Here is an 18,828-nt window from a genome sequence, read left to right as displayed (position 1 = left end):
ATGAGAAAAGCCATTGATCACTAAAGGGTGTTCACAACATTGCTCACGAAATTGAAGAAAAACTCCAATATGCAGGCTATAGTTCGGTGGTGCTTTATAGTAACAACCAAACCAGTGTACGAAATTAAGCTGAGGCAACTGTATAGTCTACAGTTATTCGGCCTCTTTTTCGTCTCCCTCCTTGAACTACTTCAAAACACTCCCTTTCTCTAGCCTTTCTTTCTCTGCTTACTCCTGCGCTCTCCTCTCTTTCCTCTTCCGAGTTAAGCCTCTAGCATTTCCTGGACCTTTGGGCCACCTCTTGCCTCTTGAGCTACATCACTCTGGCCAATTGTCTCTCCTGCTCCTCTTTAGCAAGAATATTCTCAGCTTGTCTTTTGTCTTCTTGTTCAATTTCCTCCCCCACTTTCTCCTCGTTGAGTTCAGAATGTAACATTCCCTGGGCTTTCTGGGCCGCAGAGCATTGACCACCTGTCTCTCCTCAGGCTCTGGTCGGACCGGGCTTAAAATGTTCACGCTCGACTAAAACTCTAATTGTAATTTCCCTGCCATCTTTATTTTCTCCCGATTGAGTATTACTTTCTCAATTTCCAGCTGCAGTCTCTTCTTCCCTCTGCAGTTTTGCTACTTCTGCACCCAGACTGGATGGCTTGCTTGTCCTGCTATTACAATACATATGACATATTATAGTTGATCAAATAGCCTTAAGACAATAGGCTAAAACAAGGCTGAGATTGAACATCTACAGTTTTCACCTTGTTGCTGCTGGTACTACGTTAGCACATTCCGGGTTCTTTTCTTATTACATCACATCCATGGTAATAAGTGTTAAAAAAACACACCGACCGGACTAGAGTTCAACATGTGAATCAACATGCTGCACATCTTATGGCGGATGATTCCACAACTCTTCATGGAGTTGATTCATCCTAACAACTCACTCCAGTCATTTCAACACCACTAAATCAAACGAATCAAATCACATCAGGAAAAACAAGGTTATTCAGATTATGGCACACATTTCTTATTGGGATTAGAGGTCGACTGATTATGATTTTTCAACACCGATACCGATTATTGGAGTACCCAAAAAAAACCGCTACCGATTAAATCGGCCGATTTTAATATATATATATTTGTAATAATGACAATTACAACAATACTGAATGAAAACTTATTTTAACTTAATATAATACATAAATAAAATCCATTTAGTCTCAAATAAATAATTAAACATTCCATTTGGTTTAAATAATGCAAAAACAGTGTTGGAGAACAAAGTAAAAGTGCAATATGTGCCATGTAAAAAAGCTAAAGTTTAAGTTCCTTGCTCAGAACATGACAACATATGAAAGCTGGTGGTTCCTTTTAACATGAGTCTTCAATATTTCCAGTTAAGAAGTTTTAGATTGTAGTTATTACAGGAATTATAGTACTATTTCTCTCTATACCATTTGTATTTCATATACCTTTGACTATTGGATGTTCTTATAGGCACTTTAGTATTGCCAGCCTTATCTCGGGAGTTGATAGGCTTGAAGTCATAAACAGGGCAATGCTTGAAGCACAGCGAAGAGCTACTGGCAAATGCAGGAAACTGCTGTTTGAATGAATGCTTATGAGCCTGCTGCTGCCTACCACAGCTCAATCAAATATCAAATCATAGACTTAATTATAATATAATAAACACACAGAAATACGAGCCGTAGGTCATTATTAATATGGTAAAATCTGGAAACTATCATTTCGAAGAAAAAAAACACTTATTCTTTCAGTGAAATACGGAACCTTTCCATATTTTATCCAGGGTGGCATCCCTAAGTCTAAATATTGGTGCAACGACAATGCTTATTTCACGAATGCGCTTGTCATCACCCGTTTGGCGAAATAGGCTGTGATTCGATAATAAATTAACAGGCACTGCATTGATTATAGGCAACGCAGGACAAGCTAGATAAACTAGTAATATCATCAACCATGTGTAGTTAACTAGTGATTATGTTCAGATTGATTGTTTTTTCTAAGATAAGTTTAATGCTAGCTAACAACTTACCTTTGCTCCTTGCTGCACTCGCGTAACAAGTAGTCAGCCTGCCACGCAATCTCCTTGTGGAGTGCAATGTAATCAGCGTCCAAAAATACAGATTACCGATTGTTATGAAAACTGGAAATCGGCCCTAATAAAATCGGCCATGCCGATTAATCGGTCAACTAATTTGGATAATCAATCAATCTTAAATTTCATTATCAATACAGCATTTTGTCATGTTTAATAACCAAGAGGGATGCAAGCAAAGATAAAATTCGGTTGTCAGTGCATGTCAGGCAATACAATCACACACCAAAGAAGTTCACTTTCGTCTAACAACCAAATGCAACATGCTGATACCTTTTGTTCTGTTCTTTTTAGAAGCCACCTCTCCAGGACTCTGATCTGATTTGAGGGAGGAAGAACAGTAATAAAACACCAAGGAATTAGAGCTACTTCACAATAAAATTACAGCCATGGTTGATAGAATTCAGGCACCTTTAAAGCTGCAATATGTAACTTTTTGGGCGACACCATTAAATTCACATAGAAATGAGAGTTATAGATCTGACACTTAACTCTGACACTCATTTAAAGCAAGTCTAAGAAGCGGTAGATATGTTCTATGTGCACTATTTCTATGCTTCTCATGCTTAAGTTTTGTTTTTGCATCTTTTACTTTCGGTTTTGTACACCTGCTTCGAACAGCTGAAAATACAACATTTTTGCTTTTGTAAAAATGATTGATACACTTGCTTGTTTTGTCATAAACTGAAATCTATTAGATTAAACTATTAAACTATTAGAAAGGCTTCCGAGTGGCGCAGTGGTCTAAGGAACTGCATCTCAGTTTAAGAGGCGTCACAATAGTACCTGGTTCGAATCCAGGCTGTATCACATCCGGCTGTGATTGGGAGTCCCATAGGGCGGCACACAATTGGCCCATTTAGGAATGGATTAAAGATGTAATGCAGTAATTAGCAAGAAAATGGTGGAACACATCTACGCAGTTAGGCATATGTGAACAAATGTTCTCATAATATGCCATTTAGCAGATGCTTTTATGTGTGCATGCGTTTTGCATATGGGTGATCCTGAGAATTGAACCCACTACCCTGGCGATACAAGCGCCATGCTCAACCAACTGGGCTACAAAGGACCACAAAGCCTATAAACTACTCAGAAGTAAGACAATGGTGAGCTCTACTGTTAAACAACTACTCACACTAGTAGCTTTACAATAGCCACCCTCTTCATCCCCTAACCCAAAATCTCTTAAGAATATTGAGAAATTAGACCCAAGTATGTAAAGTCGTCCTGAATGCAAACAAACGAGCTTTAAGGTGACCTGGAGCAGAAGGATATCTCCATCGTATAGGTGTAAACAGTCATGGGTTTAAGGTCACTAAAAATACTTTCTTTCTCAACAGACATCATTAGCATTAGGCCGATGTACCTCTGACCCTTGTCCATGCCCCTCAGAAAGTTTGGAGCATGAATACAGGTGTCATTATAACAACCACTACAGAATCAAAACTCAACATCTTGAAAGTATGACTGATGATTGTATTAATGATAAACAACACGCATATGCAACACACATTACCACTTTCCTGACAGATTAAAACTCAATGAAACTGGACTTTAACTGGATATTTAGTTTAAGTACCTTCAGGTTTGACTTTTGTCATAGCATCCACAGGCTTGTTTAAAAAAAAAATAATGAAGAAAGGAAGAGCTTTTTAGCTTCATCAATGGTCAACAAGAATTGACTCATACAACAGACTCACAACAGACTCACCACCATTAAAGAGTAGGCTACCTTTTGTCTTTTCTGTTTTTGGAACGGGAACCTCTACAATATTCTCAGCTGAAATGTTTTCAGGGGACAAAGAGAAACCAAAGTTAAGTGTGTGTCAATTGAAGAAGAAGTGATCATGCTATTCCAGAGTGCAAAGTGCATCATCAAACCAAAGTCAGTCATTCAGTCTCTGAAAACACATTTAAGTTAATCAAATACATTGTGCCCCTTTAAAGAAAATTAAAACATAATTTAACCTTTATTGTGCCTCTGCCTAGTTTATGGTCTTTCATGTAGGCTTGTTAAAAAAAAGTCCAATAAGACCCAAAAGTAACCAAACTATATATTATTATATATAGATTTTTTAAGAATGAGATCTATTCTGAACAGGGAACTACTTCAATCCACTAATGAGATTTAATTTTGCCTTACAACAGCCTGTATGAGTTGCAGATCGTCTTATCTAAGCGGTTAGGAGCATTGGGCCAGTAACCGAACAGTTGCTGATTCAAATCTCAGAGCCGACTAGGTAAAAAAAGAATGGCTGATCCCTGGCTCTGACCCCACTCTTCTGAATGGAGAAAAAACAGATGAAAAGTGCGATATAAAATTGACGGTAAACAATAATCCAACCTATACTGATTTGAACAACAAGTTTAAACTTGGGCCTTGGTTGGCTAAACACAAGACAAAACTATCGTCTCTCTCTTCAAAATGAGAGACAACAGTGCAACACAAGCTAATTTTAATCACAGTTTTGACTGAGGTGTTGCATGAAGTTAAGAGGCCTACTTCTTGGTCAAAAACACCACGTGAGTGATACAATATTTCCACGTATGAAGTCTTCTACCTCTGATCCCTGAATGCTGCACTGTCTGTCAAAGGGCTGTTTAAAAATCCATGGTGCGCACGCAAACAGAGCGAAGAGCCACAGTCCAGAGAAAGTTGATTCTCACACAAAGTGTGACCATGTCATGCCCACCAGAAATCAATTTTCCAACTTAAACACACGTACGCATGCGCACACACACAGACAAAAATGATACTTTTATTCCCAAAGAGAATAAAATCATTCTGGAAAAGAAATTCAAGGAAGATACCTTTTTTCTTGTCCTCTAATTATGTCAAAGGAAAGAAGAACCATTAGCAACAGTGACACCTATTTCGACACAGTATGTTTTTTTTGTTGAGGGTTGGTCCATTTACTAGGCAATATTAAGGGTCACGAGGGAGTTTAGCAAAAAAACTCCAAATGTAGGCAAAAGTCAACACGCACAGGGAGCAACCAACCGGGAGGAAGTACCTTTTTTCAGCATTTCCTTTTTGGGAGCAGCAGTTTTGACCTCTTTCTCGTCTAACATACAAACAAAAACAAAAAAAGATATTAGCCACAGCATGGACCATGTCGGAGGGGACTGTACGTGCCATTTCAAAAGAGTGCAAACTGTGCATCATACCGCAAATATGACACTGTCGCTCAATCTATATGAAACAGAAAGAAGTCACTTATTCCTGTCATGATCCACTCCTGTACAAAAGGCATAACACTTTGTCGATGACCATAATCTTTGATAGTGCCCATGTTTGTAGATAGTAGACACTACACATAAAATAGTTCCATCAACACTGCGAGTCATTTTTATTAGACGGATGCTAAAACTTTACCTCACTACATAATAAACTAAATGCAGTGTTCAGATATTTTACCTCAAGATATTAATAGACTAGTACTACATATTTCAATAGGCCTACTTAAAATAGTTTTTAAAAATCAAAAATGGCCTCAACTCTGGCCTATTGTCCCTCTAGTCTGGAACAGAAATACACCCTCTCTTGGTCATTGTGACCTTCGGAAAATAAAGAAACTGAAAACAGAGTCTGAAACCCCTGCGTAAATACTTAGCCCACATGGCTTAAAGTCAATGTGGACGACATTCCTAAACTCTGGGGTTCAGGCTGAGCTTTGTGGGGCTGTTTGGCAAGAGATGGGAACTTCTCTTCAATCCAATAATAGCATGGTGGTTTATTAGCAGTTACAGTTTAACACACATTTCCTTCAAATAGAAATGCAAAAAACGCTGCAGAGTTGCAAATTCAGTGGTCATTTGGTCATTCACAATGCATTTGTGCATCATTCCAGGATCACGCCAACAACACACTCAGTGTTAGTCCTTTCCAGATGTAGGCCTAATACCATTGAGTCAAAGGAATTTAGACAAAGTAGTCATCCTTGCTAAACTGAATTAACATACTACTGCTGGGAAAAGCGAGACAACTGCTAGACATAGTCTTAGAATAGACCGTGCAAATAGATACAGCATGTTTTGAATGAAGATCACATCACTGCAAGTAGCCCAGCAAGCTAATCCAAAGGGGAACATTGCTGACATAATAAGCGTTTGAGGATAGAAAACGGCATGTACTGCAATATCCAATGTTCCACTGCTAAAAAGATACACGACATCACACTTTTTTGTGAATTAAACTATGAGACACAGAAACTGCGAAATACAACGTTATCAGAAGCCTGAACAGTGTTATGCGGATGGTCAGTGGTTGGTTATAAAGATAAAATACTTCATTGACATTTCTGATTAAAGGGAATTACTGTAAGGCTTTTAAGAGTATAGATTAACTGATTACTTTCAAATCCCTTCTTTCTTTACCAATGGTCTAAAAGCAGAAATTACTAATTCAGTTTAACTGGCAAAATTAAAAGATTTAAATAGCACATAAATGATTAATTCAGCCAGAACAAAGATGTGCAAAGAATATGTGCATCACAACGATGATGAGTAGTGCAAAAGCTTAGAAAAAGTGCAAAGCATAAAAGTATTTTTAAGTCCAGGCCAATATTCACAATGGCACCATAGCAGCAAGTCCAAAGTCAAGGAGGACAAAAACATGAGATCCTCTTTTCAGACATTCTTTTCACAGAGACACTGTCCTTCCTTTGACACGACCAGCACAATTTTCAATTTCCTCCAGTTAGAGTTGAGGGGCGAGGTGACCTTTGGGTGACCTTAGGCCTCACCCAGTAGACTAGTCTCGTTCTGCTCCTCATGGATGGGAAGCTAGGAGTGGAAAGCTCAGGAGCTTTTGACTACTGATCCTGTAGGTCTAATATAACGCCCTGAACCCCAGCACCGTTCTGGGACGTACCAGCATCACCCTCCTCCTCTGCTGTCTCACTCTCTGGATCCTCCACCTTCTCTACGGGAGGAGAGATCACGTCATAGAGAAACGTGAAGAAGCCGTGAAACCAATCTGAGCCCTCCTCGGCTAAAATACCGAAGATTTCCTCTAGGGAATCTGCGTTTTCATTAGTAATTTCACCGCCCTCTTTGGTCAAGCCTGACGAGAGAGAGGAGGAAAACAAGGGGGAAGAGAAGAGGAGAGAGAGGATAGAGGATGGAGAGAGGGAAGGGGAAGAGAAATGAAGAGAGTGGATGGTAATGCAGGAAAGAGAGAGGCGTATAAGAAGAGCGACAAGAAAATACCCCCTTTAAAAGTTGCGAGTGTAGCTGTCTGAAAGTGTAGAACTTTGAAATGTCGCTGTCAGCTATGGACAGAGGTACTGAAACCAATCCTGCTCAGTGTTTTTAGTCAGTCAGGGACAGTCATTAGTCCTTGTCTTTGATTGGTTAAGTCTTTATTAGTCCCTTTATTAGGCCACACAGGAAAAGAGCTATTAGACTAGGCATTATGTGAACTGGAAAGTGTCCGTGATGAGCCAGTATTGTATATACAGTACCTTCAGAAAGTATTCAGACCCCTTGACTTTTTCCACACTTTGTTACGTTACAGCCTTATTCTAAAATTGATAAAATACAAATAAATCCTCAGCAATCTACACACAATACCCCATAATGACAAAGTGAAAACGGGTTTTAGATTTTTTTGCTACATTTATAAAAATGTACATAACTATTCAGACCCTTTGCTATGAGACTTGAAATTGAGCTCAGGTGCATCCTGTTTCCATTGGTCATCCTTGAGATGATTCTACAACTTGATTGGAGTCCACCTGAGGTAAAATTCAATTGATTTGACATGATCTGTAAAGGCACACACCTGTCTATATAAGGTCCCCCAGTTGACAGCGCATGTCAGAGCAAAAGCCAAGCCATGATGTCGAAGGAATTGTTTGTAGAGCTCCGAGACAGGATTATAACGAGTCACAGATCTGGGGAAGGGTACCAAAACATTTCTGCAGCATTGAAGGTCCCCAAGAACACAGTGGCCTCCATCATTCCTAAATGGAAGAAGTTTGGAACCACCAAGACTCTTCCTAGAGTTGGCTATCCAGCCAAACTGAGCAATCGGAGGAGAAGGGTCTTGTTCAGGGAGGTGACCAAGAAACCGATGGTTACTCTAACAGAGCTCTGGAGTTCCTCTGTGTAGATGGGAGAACCTTACAGAAGGACAACCATCTCTGCAGCACTCCACCAATCATGCCTTTATGGAAGAGTGAACAGACAGAAGCCACTCCTCAGTAAAAGGCACATCACAGCCTGCTTGGAGTTTGCCAAAAGGCACCTAAAGACTCTCCGACCATGAGAAACAAGCTCATCTGGACTGATGAAACCAAGATTGAAATCTTTGGCCTGAATACCAAGTGTCACGTCTGGAGGAAACCTGGCACCTTCCCTACAGTGAAGCATGTTGGTGGCAGCATCATGCTGTGGGGATGTTTTTCAGCGGCAGGGACTGGGAGACTTGTCAGGAACGAGGCAAAGATCGACGGAGCAAAGTACAGAGAGATCTTTGATGAAAACGTGCTCCAGAGCGCTCAGGACCTCAGACTGGGTCAAAGGTTCACCTTCCAACAGGACCCTAAAAAAACTGTTTTTCCTTTGTCATTATGGGGTATTGCATGTAGATTTAGAAAAAGTTTAGAAAAAGTCAAGGGGTCTGAATACTTTCCGAAGGCACTGTACATGCGGCTGGTGGCCAATATTACAATCATAAGCAATATGGTTACGTTGGTTTTCAGCTATATCTCACTACAGAAATGTAGTGTTGTTGCAACTGTTGTGGGAGTTAAATAACTCTGTGAAGAGGCTACCGGAGGACTTCTTTTGAGCTGCACACTAAACAAAATATTTACTTCTGAACAACTGTGTCCAGGAGTATTTTCATGGAACTATTTTTTGATGTGAAGATTCATTCACAGCATCAAACAAACATTTCTGGTTGTAAAGTGACACACTTGAGTTTATCCCATCTAAGTCAACTCTAAGTAAGCTGTTTAGTTGATTGCACTGGTACTCAAACTAAAGAAACCAAGTCAGTCATGCACAAGCAACATTTAGTGTAGAGGTCACAAAAAGGTCATCATTAAAAATGCACTTGCCAAGTAGTACTTTGGCGTCCTCCACATCGAAGTCACCGTCGCCATCTGCGTCATACGCTGAAAGTTTACCTGCGAAAATGTCATAGATAGGGTCATGCCATAAAAAACATTCAGAGTACAGTCCTTTCCACAAATATGCCTATCCATGAAAATCTTTGCGGGACATTAACTTCCTCCGTAATTAGAAACAGTTAACTGATCATTTTCTTTCTTTAATGTGATCCTCTGGGTTTTAGTGATACATCACTACTTGCCAATGAACTCATACTATTGTTCTCAAAGTGGACCCGTATCATATTTACAGCCTGCATCTCAGCTCTGAATTCTTCTTACATTTCTGAGAGGGACATGGTAGGGGGGGGGGGTCGTGGTCAAGGTGATTCTGCTGAACTGCAGCAGTATAGACATACGGTAGACAAAGCAGCAGCCACTCGACTCTGACTGCACTCTGCAGACATAGCTGTACATGTCTGACTGCACTCTGACTTCCTGTAGTTTACACACACGGCCTGAGTGAGGTCACACTGACCAGTGACTACACACACACCGATTTATTCAGTACGGAGAGCTGATCCTTTAAATAATCAGGCAGTTCACAATCACAGTAAAACTAAAACTGTTCGGGAAATTAAGTGAATTTTCTGGTCAAAAGGTTGGGAGGGGATAAGAAAATGAAGCTATAAGTAAGCCTAAGTAAGTACGCCTTGTCTGAGCTGAAGTGACCCATAGGCTCATGTTTATGTAGCGTGAGGCAGCATGATGTACAAGTACGCTCCCTGGATAGGACGCTAGTCTGTCACAAGGCCTTGATGAAATGGAGCTATACTTTCAATTCAAAGAATGCTGAGATATGAGAATGAAGAACTTTCAGTAGGAGTCAAAGGTGGATTTACAGTATGGTGCACGCAGCATCGGCAAGCCAAGACAAATACGTTGTTACTGCATATTGTTAAATCATTACTTTGAGGCATATTATTATGTAAACTATTCAGAATTAATAACAGATAGAATTAATATATTTTTTGTGAAGTATGACAGATGGGTTTGTGTTGTTTGGTGATGCATGCAAGCAAAGACCATAAATACCTTGTAAAACCTCTGAAAAGTTCAAAGGGAATTCCTTTGCTCTCGCTGCATGCAAGATTAAGACACACAGGCACATTTTGTTTTTAGGGGTACCATCCAGATCAAAGGTTAATTAAACAGTGTCAGTATTGTGCCAACTTCACGCTACACATTAAATTGGTTATTAAATTATAATTTTTTATGACTAATATCAGTACTAATTAATCTTTCCCCTTAATTATCTTATTGAAAAGTTAAAACAGTATGTTATGGCTTCCTGTCTGATATGTGTTCCTGTCAAGACCACATGCAACATTTCGGTTCCTGTATGAGTCAGAGAAGGCATGAAGTGCTGTTCCTACATGTCTAGAGTAAGCTATGAGGACAGAACATCATCTAGACCAGTGTTTACCAACTCCAGTCCCCCCAACTGCACACGTATCTGTTGTAACCCCAGACAAACTCAGCTGATTCAACTCACCCAGGGCTTGATGATTAGTTGACAAGTTGAATCAGGTGAGTTTGTCCAGAACTACAACAGAAACATGTGCTGTTGGGACTGGAGTTGGGAAATACTGGAGTAGGGGGCTATACTCAATTTAGGCTTAACATGTAATGTAGCATACTAACACCCAATGCCCTATATTCTACATGGTAGAAAACCATTACCTGCTCTACACAATATACATCAATACAAACATTTAGTAACGTTGTGCATTCTTATCTTGAGAGATAAAGCAAGAAAATAGTTGTATCAGATAAAGGTTACAGCCTGCCGATACTGTAGTTATTTGTTAAAACAGTAACCTAATAAAATAATAATAGCATTGGAATTACACTGTGGTTTCTTTGGGATTCATTGACATAAGCGTCACTCCCGTTTGGTACCAGGTAGTTACCAATTGTGTTGAATTCTATGAGGTAAGTATTGTTACAGCATAGTGTATTCTTAGTAACATTTAAATACCAGGTACCAGCTTAAACCGGGCTGTAAAATAAAGCATGACTGTTTATCATAGGAATGAGGGAGGAATGACTCACCAATGACGTTGTCGTAGTCCACCAGATCTAACCACACCACGGCCACGGAGCTCCACACCCCCAACAGAGCCAGAACCATGAACCAGGTGAAGATCTTAGTGCCGCTAAAACCACTAGCAGCACCTCCACCCCCACTAGCAACACCCCCACTAGCAACACCCCCACTAGCAGTAGCAGCCTCCGCTTTCACACCATTCTTATTCACCATTGCTGCGGGCTTCACCTCTGGAAAAGAAAGAACACAATGAGCATATGTCAATTATTCTGACTGGGGCGTAGGGTACTGGACAGATCGCAGTCATTTTGGAAGATGTACTCGCTCCGACTGTGTTATGTTGTTTTCTTAAGGTGAACGCACTAGTGTAAGTCACTCTGGATTAGGGCATCTGCTAAATGTCTAAAATGTAAATAGAATTGGACTTTCAGTCATTGTGATTGACAGGACGGAAAGAAACGGGAGCCATTCTTAGCCCAGTGGCCTTCCACAGAAGCTGTGAGTTAGAGTGCGAGCAGATCTGAGTAGAGGACGAGTGAGGGGGATGCTGAAGTCCGGTTAGAAAATAACCCTGTCTGGATCAAATGACTGAATGACAGAGGCAGGCAGAAGACATAAAGGCCCCAGCCCCTGACTAGTCTGACAGGCTCAACTCAAGGTTGCCCATAATAGCACCAGGCAAGACAAGCTTTAATATGACAGGTATGCCCAAAAGTTGTTGTTGTGCCTTTGAAATGCAAGACGTCCCAGTATGAAACGTGATATTGGTTAACTAACCTATATCTATATGAGAAACAAGGTGTATGAAACACCAAGATAGATCTAGTTCTCCCTGGTCTGGACCCCCCCATTACCTAGACATGTTTAAAGTGAGACCTAGGATGGGTATTCCAACTCTAATAGTAGAGGGGTAGTCTCAAGTTGGCATACTTCCTAGTGACATAGGCTATACACATGAGGAACCTCCATAGGCTCGCAGAGAGTTGATGTCTGATGGTATAACTCGACATCATAGGCTCTTGTTCTGGATGTGTAAAGAAAGAAATGTCATACTCTCCACTATAAAATAACTGGTTGATTGCCTAAAGGTCATGCTGGATCCTAGAAAGGTTATAGATTTCTCTCTTGGGTTCTTCAATGAAAAAGTGTATGAAACAGAGATGTAAGATATGACTGCATCGTTCCACAGACCCTAAACTGATCCAAATGTAGCGCGCATCGGTCAGAAAGTTTTATTTTGCTCATATTACTTTCTTTCTACCGTACGAAAATACCTCATCTTATGTGACAACTTATGTATCCTCTCCTTCAGTGTGGAGCCAAGCATGTAACTGTGTGGACAGTCATTGATCTACAAGTCATTTTGCATTACATTTGACATTTTAGGCATTTCACAGACGCTCTTATCTAGAGCGACGTGCAGTAGTGAGTGCATACAATTTCACAGTGGTGGAAAAAGTACTCAATTGTCATACTTGAGTAGAAGTAAAGATACCTTAATAGAAAATGACTCAAGTGAAAGTCACCCAGTAAAATACTACTTAAGTATCAAAAGTAAATGGAATTGCTCAAATGTACTTAAGATCAAAAGTTAAAGTATAAATAATTTAATTTCCTAATATTAAGCAAACCAGACGGCACAATTTATTTATGGATAGCCAGGTGAACACCAACACTCAGACATAATTTACAAACAAACTATTTGTGTTTAGTGAGTCCACCAGATCAGAGGCAGTAGGGATAACCAGAGATGTTCTCTTGATAAGTGTGACAATTGGACCATTTTCCTGTCAAAATGTAACAAGTATTTTTGGGTGTCACGGAAAACGTATGGACCATGTACACCATTTTCTTTAGGAATGTAGGGAAGTAAAAGTTGAAGTACATTTTAAACAGCAAAGTACAGATACCAAAAAAAAGTAGAACTTGAAAATATTTTTACACCACTGCATTTTCATTTCTACTAGTCCCCCATGGGAATTGAACCCACAACCCTGGCATTGCAAGTGCCATGTTCTACCAATTGAGCCACACGGGACCATGCCAAACAACCCTAAGGAATATCAGTAGCCTAGTCAAACTGCACACTGTGCCCATCTTCGCGCACTGACCAACACTAGGTAGGCAGCTTGTTCCTGATCTTGCACATCTGCCTGGCACCTTCAGCATTAAAATTCTAAAATGGTTTGCACAATATTAGGCTTTATTAGTTAAGTGACAACCTATCTAAATTTGCCAGGTTGTTGTTATCTATTCGCTGTTGAAAATGGGGTTTTACCGTAATAAAAGTAAGCTACTGGGGACAACTCTCATCTGGCTATACCTGCTGATCGGGGCTCACAACAGATTTTATTTGGATTGTTCAGGTTCACCATCAGCAATAGTTTTGGTAGTTTTGCTTTAAACAATGAGTGTATGTGTTATTTTTTAAATATACAGGATAAAGTTGATAATTTCATAATGAGGAATCACTTTTGTGAGGCTCACATTCACAGCCAAAGCGGGAGGAGAAAATAAGCTCACAAAAAAATTCCCAACGGTCAAAACAATTCAATTTTGAGATGGGGTGAAATCAAAAATGGTGCTATATATTTAATGCCTGTCATAGCTAATCTGAAAGCGATCAATATTGATACCCCCTCTGATAGTGGTAGTGGAGTGGTTGATGCCTAGTCTCCTTTATGGCTCAGATCAGGTACCTACATAGTATACACCATAGACACACACAACAGCTCAGACAGACCCAGCTCAGACAGATCTAGCTCAGAGAGGCCCAGCTCATGACATCCATCAGTAGCAGATTCATTTTGAATGGAAAATGTGTGTTTATGCAACAAATGTTAGTTAGTGCATCATATCGCTTCAAACCGAATCAATTCGTTCTCTAATCAAACCGAATAGCACCGAATCGTTTCAAATTAAAACATATCTTTCCTGTATCGTATCGGAGGCCAAGTATTAAATCGTATGATGCACTACTTCGTATTGCCATTTCTGGGAGTGTGATATTCACACACCAAAACAGGCCCATCTCAAACTGGATAAATCAATTAGGTTAACCATATCTAAAATTAGCTTTAGACAGCTTTCAAAAAAATTGCTCATATGGAAGACAGACTGTACGTACACAAGCACAAGCTCTGTAGGATAAGGTGAAATCAACAAGAGGTGTTGCAATGGCTCACAAGAACCAGCTAGGCTTACAATCACAATGTGCCCTTGAGCAAGGCACTTATTCCTACTTGCTCCTGTAAGTCACTCTGGATAAGAGTCTGCTAAATAACTAAAATATTCATTTAAATGTTGGGACATGGAAACAGTGATTTGTTTCCACAATATAAATATGGGCAGTATTCATTCTCTAAATTGATAAGATAAAACCAGGAATAGAGAGAGTGATGGTGACGACATAACCGTCAGAGGGGTAGGGAGAGCTGGAGCGAGGAAGATGGAGAGAGTGTGAACAGGTGGTTATTCAACTACTGAAGGCTCCAGAGATACAGGTTTGGAAGGAACACACAGCTACCCTACTGTAACTGTACAAGTTCTAAAGCATTGCTGTATGCGAGGTAACACTCTATAGTTATAAGCAATATACAAACATACACTAGCCTAAGTCACAAACAACTACCTAGCCTACGTTTGCAACAGTACCCATGCCTTGACAAGTCACCATGTTCTATATTCTTTAGTCCTTTTAACCTTTAGGACTTTTACAAGTAGTTTGAGCTTTTAAATAGCCACCCATTTAGAATAGGTTGCTGGCCAAGGTTGCTCTGTCTACTACCATTTGTAAAAGCCCTACGTTACTGCCGACACTATCACACACTACTCCGTTACCCAAAATGACAACTCAATCCTCACACTGTCGGTTACCATTCCACATTTCTGAATGAAGCAGTTAAGCAGAACCACTAGCCTATCATTTACAAATTCCCTTGACCCTACCTGGGATTTCTTCAGCCAATATGGCTTCTTCACAGATAGGTTCCTCCAACACAGTTTCCTCCATCAGGTCAGATGAATTGGGATCCACGATGAGAGAACTCCTCGATTTTTCCTAGTTTCTGACAAATCCCCCCTGCCTGTATCAGTTGTAGAAGTCAGCTGGAACTTGATAAGGCCAAACTGGTCCGGGGAACTATTTTTAGAGCTGTCAAACAAATATGGGGAGGGCATGCCGAGTGTGTGTGTGTGTGTGTGTGTGTGTGTGTGTGTGTGTGTGTGTGTGTGTGTGTGTGTGTGTGTGTGTGTGTGTGTGTGTGTGTGTGTGTGTGTGTGTGTGTGTGTCACTACTCTGCCATAGCCAAATAGGACGGAGGGGGGACTGTGCAGAACGAAGTGCGCACAAAGACAGTGGAGCAAAATTGGCAGTTGTCCAAACACAGACAATGTAACAACACGAGAGTTGCCTCTTGAAATGTCTGCATGCTTAAATATATTTAGAGAGAATCTGCTGCAGAGGTTGAACTTAAACTTCTCTTGAATTTGAGCATGTCATTACACTTCAGCAGGTATTCCCAAACTGGGGTATGCGTACCAATGCCACCGTGGGTACGCCAAAGAAAAATTTGATTCACATTTTCCAACAAGGCTATACATTTGGGTGAGTCCCCCCCCCCCACTTGCCTGAGTAGCTTCGTTTCACTGCCAAAATTAAAATTAAACCATCTAGTGTTCAGTGAAATAACAATGTCAAATACAGGTAGCCTAGTCAAATAATTAACATACAATCACATTGACCGTTACACTCTCACGGGAATTCCACTAACGGTCCGTATGTGGCCAAACGTAGCTGCTGCTCATGTTGGTATCTGTACTGATGGCGCAAAAGCCATGACAGGGAGACAGAGCGGAGTGGTAACGCGCATGCAAGCAGTTGCTCCTGCAGCATCCACCGAGAGGCTCTTGGTGCCAAGGGAATGCCTGACAGCTTGAAAGATGTTTTCACTACAGTGAAAATGGTTAACTTTGTTAAAGCAAGGCCCCTGAACTCATGTATTTTCTGCACTATGCAATGATATGGACAGCGACCATGTAACGCTTGTGCAACAAACAGAAGTGTGCTGGTTATCAAGGGAAAAAGTACTGACACGTTTTTAAAAAATTGAGAGACGAGCTTAAAGTTCTCTTTACTGACCATCATTTTCACTTGTCTGACCGCTTGCATGATGACAAGTTTCTCACACGACTTGCCTATTTGGGTGATGTTTTTTCTTTCCTGAATGATCTGAATCTAGGGACAAAATGCAGGCTATGATTAAGACTTTGGATCTCTTCTCTGTCTGCATTAACAAGGACAACACACAGGTCTTTTCATCATTGTATGTTTTTTTGTGTGCAAATGAACTCAAGCTTACGGACAATGTCAAATGTGATATAGCGAAGCACCTGAGTGAGTTGGGTGCGCAATTCTGCAGGTACTTGTCCGAAATGGACGACACAAACAACTGGATTCATTATCCCTTCCAGTCCACTTACCGATGTCTGAACAAGAGAGCCTCATCGAAAATGCAACAAGCGGTTCTGTGAAATTGTAATTTAATCAGAAGCCACAGACAGATTTATGGATTGGGCTGCGCTCAGATTATCCTGCCTTGGCAAATCGTGCGGTTAAGACACTGATGCCCTTTGCAACCACGTACCTATATGAGAGTGGATTCTCGGCCCTCACTAGCATGAAAACTAAATACAGGCACAGACTGCGTGTGGAAAATGATCTCCAATACAACCCAACATTGCAGAGGTATGTGTATCCTTTCAAGCACACCCTTCTCATTAACCAGTGGTGAGTTATTCACCATTTTCAATGAACAAATAAGGTTTTATATGTAAAATGGTTAAATAAAGAGCAAAATGATTGATTATTATTATATTATTATTTGTGCCCTGGTCCTATAAGAGCTCTTTATCACTTCCCACGAACCGGGTTGTGACAAAAACTCACTCATTCTTTTGTTTAATAAATGTATAGTGTGTGTGTGGCAGGCTTACAATGATAGCAAAAAAACAACATTTGAGAGTGCGTTGACCCTGGTGCTAGAGGGGGTATGCAGCTGGACTATAAAACGTTTGGGAACCACTGCACTACAGTATTTAGAGCTTGCTGTAAAAAAAAAAAAAGTTGCTTAAATGTGTGAAAAAGCAGCTCATGAACAGGCAGACACACCCCTTTAACTTTACACTACACTACTGTAATAATAGAGTAATAATGTATTGTATCATGTATTGTTTTATGATGTAGGCTGTTACCTTTTGTTGTAATGTCATTGTTTTAATCCTGTTTGGACCCTTGGCATCAGCTAATTGAGATACTACAATTTTCTCACTAGATGGGTGGGAAAATGCATTACAAACTTCCAACAATGTAACCTAGTCTGACATTTTTGATACCATACCTTAAAGGAGGACGCTGTACTGTACATGGCACTCTCTCGTATGCTTCCAACAATCAGGCACGCAATATGCTAGTTACCACGATACAGAAGCCATCACAGTCATCATTACATTTTAAATGGTGGTGGACAACTCTAGTATTTTTGGAGTCAACTCCGAATCCTGCTGTCAGTATCATTGGAGTCGACTCTCTATCTAACATTAGCTACAGCTGCAATGCCAGTGTGTGCATGCACACTAATGAACTGGGTGATTGATTAGCAATGCATAGAGCCGTCTGAAAATCTCCACTAACAAAAATATGCAATATCTCACGTCAGGCCTATTAATGACCATTTAAATTTTTGGAGTCGACTCCGACTCCCCACCACTATATATTACAGCCCATTATGACAACACCTGACATGTAAGGCTATCCGCTAATCTTAGTTTGTGTTTAACATAATATCCTCTATAATAGTTGAGTGCATCATGTTAGTAGGTACATAAAAGGCGGCCAAAGGTTTCTTTGGTTTGGGCTACAAGCAACCATGAAAATAAGGAACTGTCAAGCATGCACAAGCCTTCAAAATATGTCTAGAGGTGGTTGATGTTGCCCTGGCTACAACCACTGGCACCAACCGCTATCACCCTAGTGTAGACTCAGTGTCTCTTTTGCAATACCAGCACAAACAACCCACTGCGTTCACAGCAACACAAACAGGGCCAAGCATTAGTAGGCTATGCCTTTCTATCAGATATTACAATCACAGTACATGCTTACTTTTATGATACTTCTGATAAGCCAAGCAAGTCCGTGCAACTGTAACTGTTATCAACCACTCAAAACACTTTCCACTTGTTTAGACTCAGTGCTTACAATGACACTCTCCAACGATATTTTATGAGGAGTAGACTATTACTCATGTGTTAAACATGTTAGGTAACGCTTTAATGATCCCGGCTGCTTTAATCACACAAAACCCAGCGCAGAGTTACACATGCTTTTTTACCAGATCTGCGTGTCCGGGGATGGTCTGGATGAATTACATGGTGTCCACTGAAGGGAATCATTTTACAACTATGAGAGAAATTCCCCCGTATTGCCATACACGTCAACATTATTCATCACAATTTGAGAATAGAGAAACAAAAAGCCTAAACCA

General features: G+C 40.4%; 1 protein-coding gene across 17 annotated transcripts in view; it reads right to left on the bottom strand.

The window, feature by feature from the left end:
* The window catches only part of unm_hu7910 (un-named hu7910), a 41,331-nt gene that overhangs the window by 21,821 nt on the left and 682 nt on the right, over positions 1 to 18,828 (bottom strand). For 2 of the 17 annotated variants that reach the window (XM_031836231.1, XM_031836238.1), the window contains exons 1-8: positions 15,236 to 15,385; positions 11,293 to 11,517; positions 9,187 to 9,255; positions 6,993 to 7,184; positions 5,134 to 5,184; positions 4,931 to 4,945; positions 3,831 to 3,899; positions 2,390 to 2,434 (exon numbers count right to left, since the gene is read on the bottom strand). In XM_031836231.1, the coding sequence (XP_031692091.1) occupies positions 2,390 to 2,434; positions 3,831 to 3,899; positions 4,931 to 4,945; positions 5,134 to 5,184; positions 6,993 to 7,184; positions 9,187 to 9,255; positions 11,293 to 11,517; positions 15,236 to 15,299 (730 nt within the window). In that variant the 5' untranslated portion in view covers positions 15,300 to 15,385. Of the gene's footprint in view, positions 1 to 2,389; positions 2,435 to 3,830; positions 3,900 to 4,930; positions 4,946 to 5,133; positions 5,185 to 6,992; positions 7,185 to 9,186; positions 9,256 to 11,292; positions 11,518 to 15,235; positions 15,456 to 18,675; positions 18,723 to 18,828 lie in introns of those variants that run through there. The other 15 variants (XM_031836236.1, XM_031836243.1, XM_031836244.1 and 12 more) reach the window with 15 other exon arrangements.

The sequence above is a fragment of the Oncorhynchus kisutch genome, linkage group LG11, assembly GCF_002021735.2.
Source record: "Oncorhynchus kisutch isolate 150728-3 linkage group LG11, Okis_V2, whole genome shotgun sequence".
NCBI lineage: Eukaryota > Metazoa > Chordata > Actinopteri > Salmoniformes > Salmonidae > Oncorhynchus > Oncorhynchus kisutch.
Note: the sequence above shows the minus strand (reverse complement) of the source record. Positions and strands in the feature narration are given on the sequence as shown.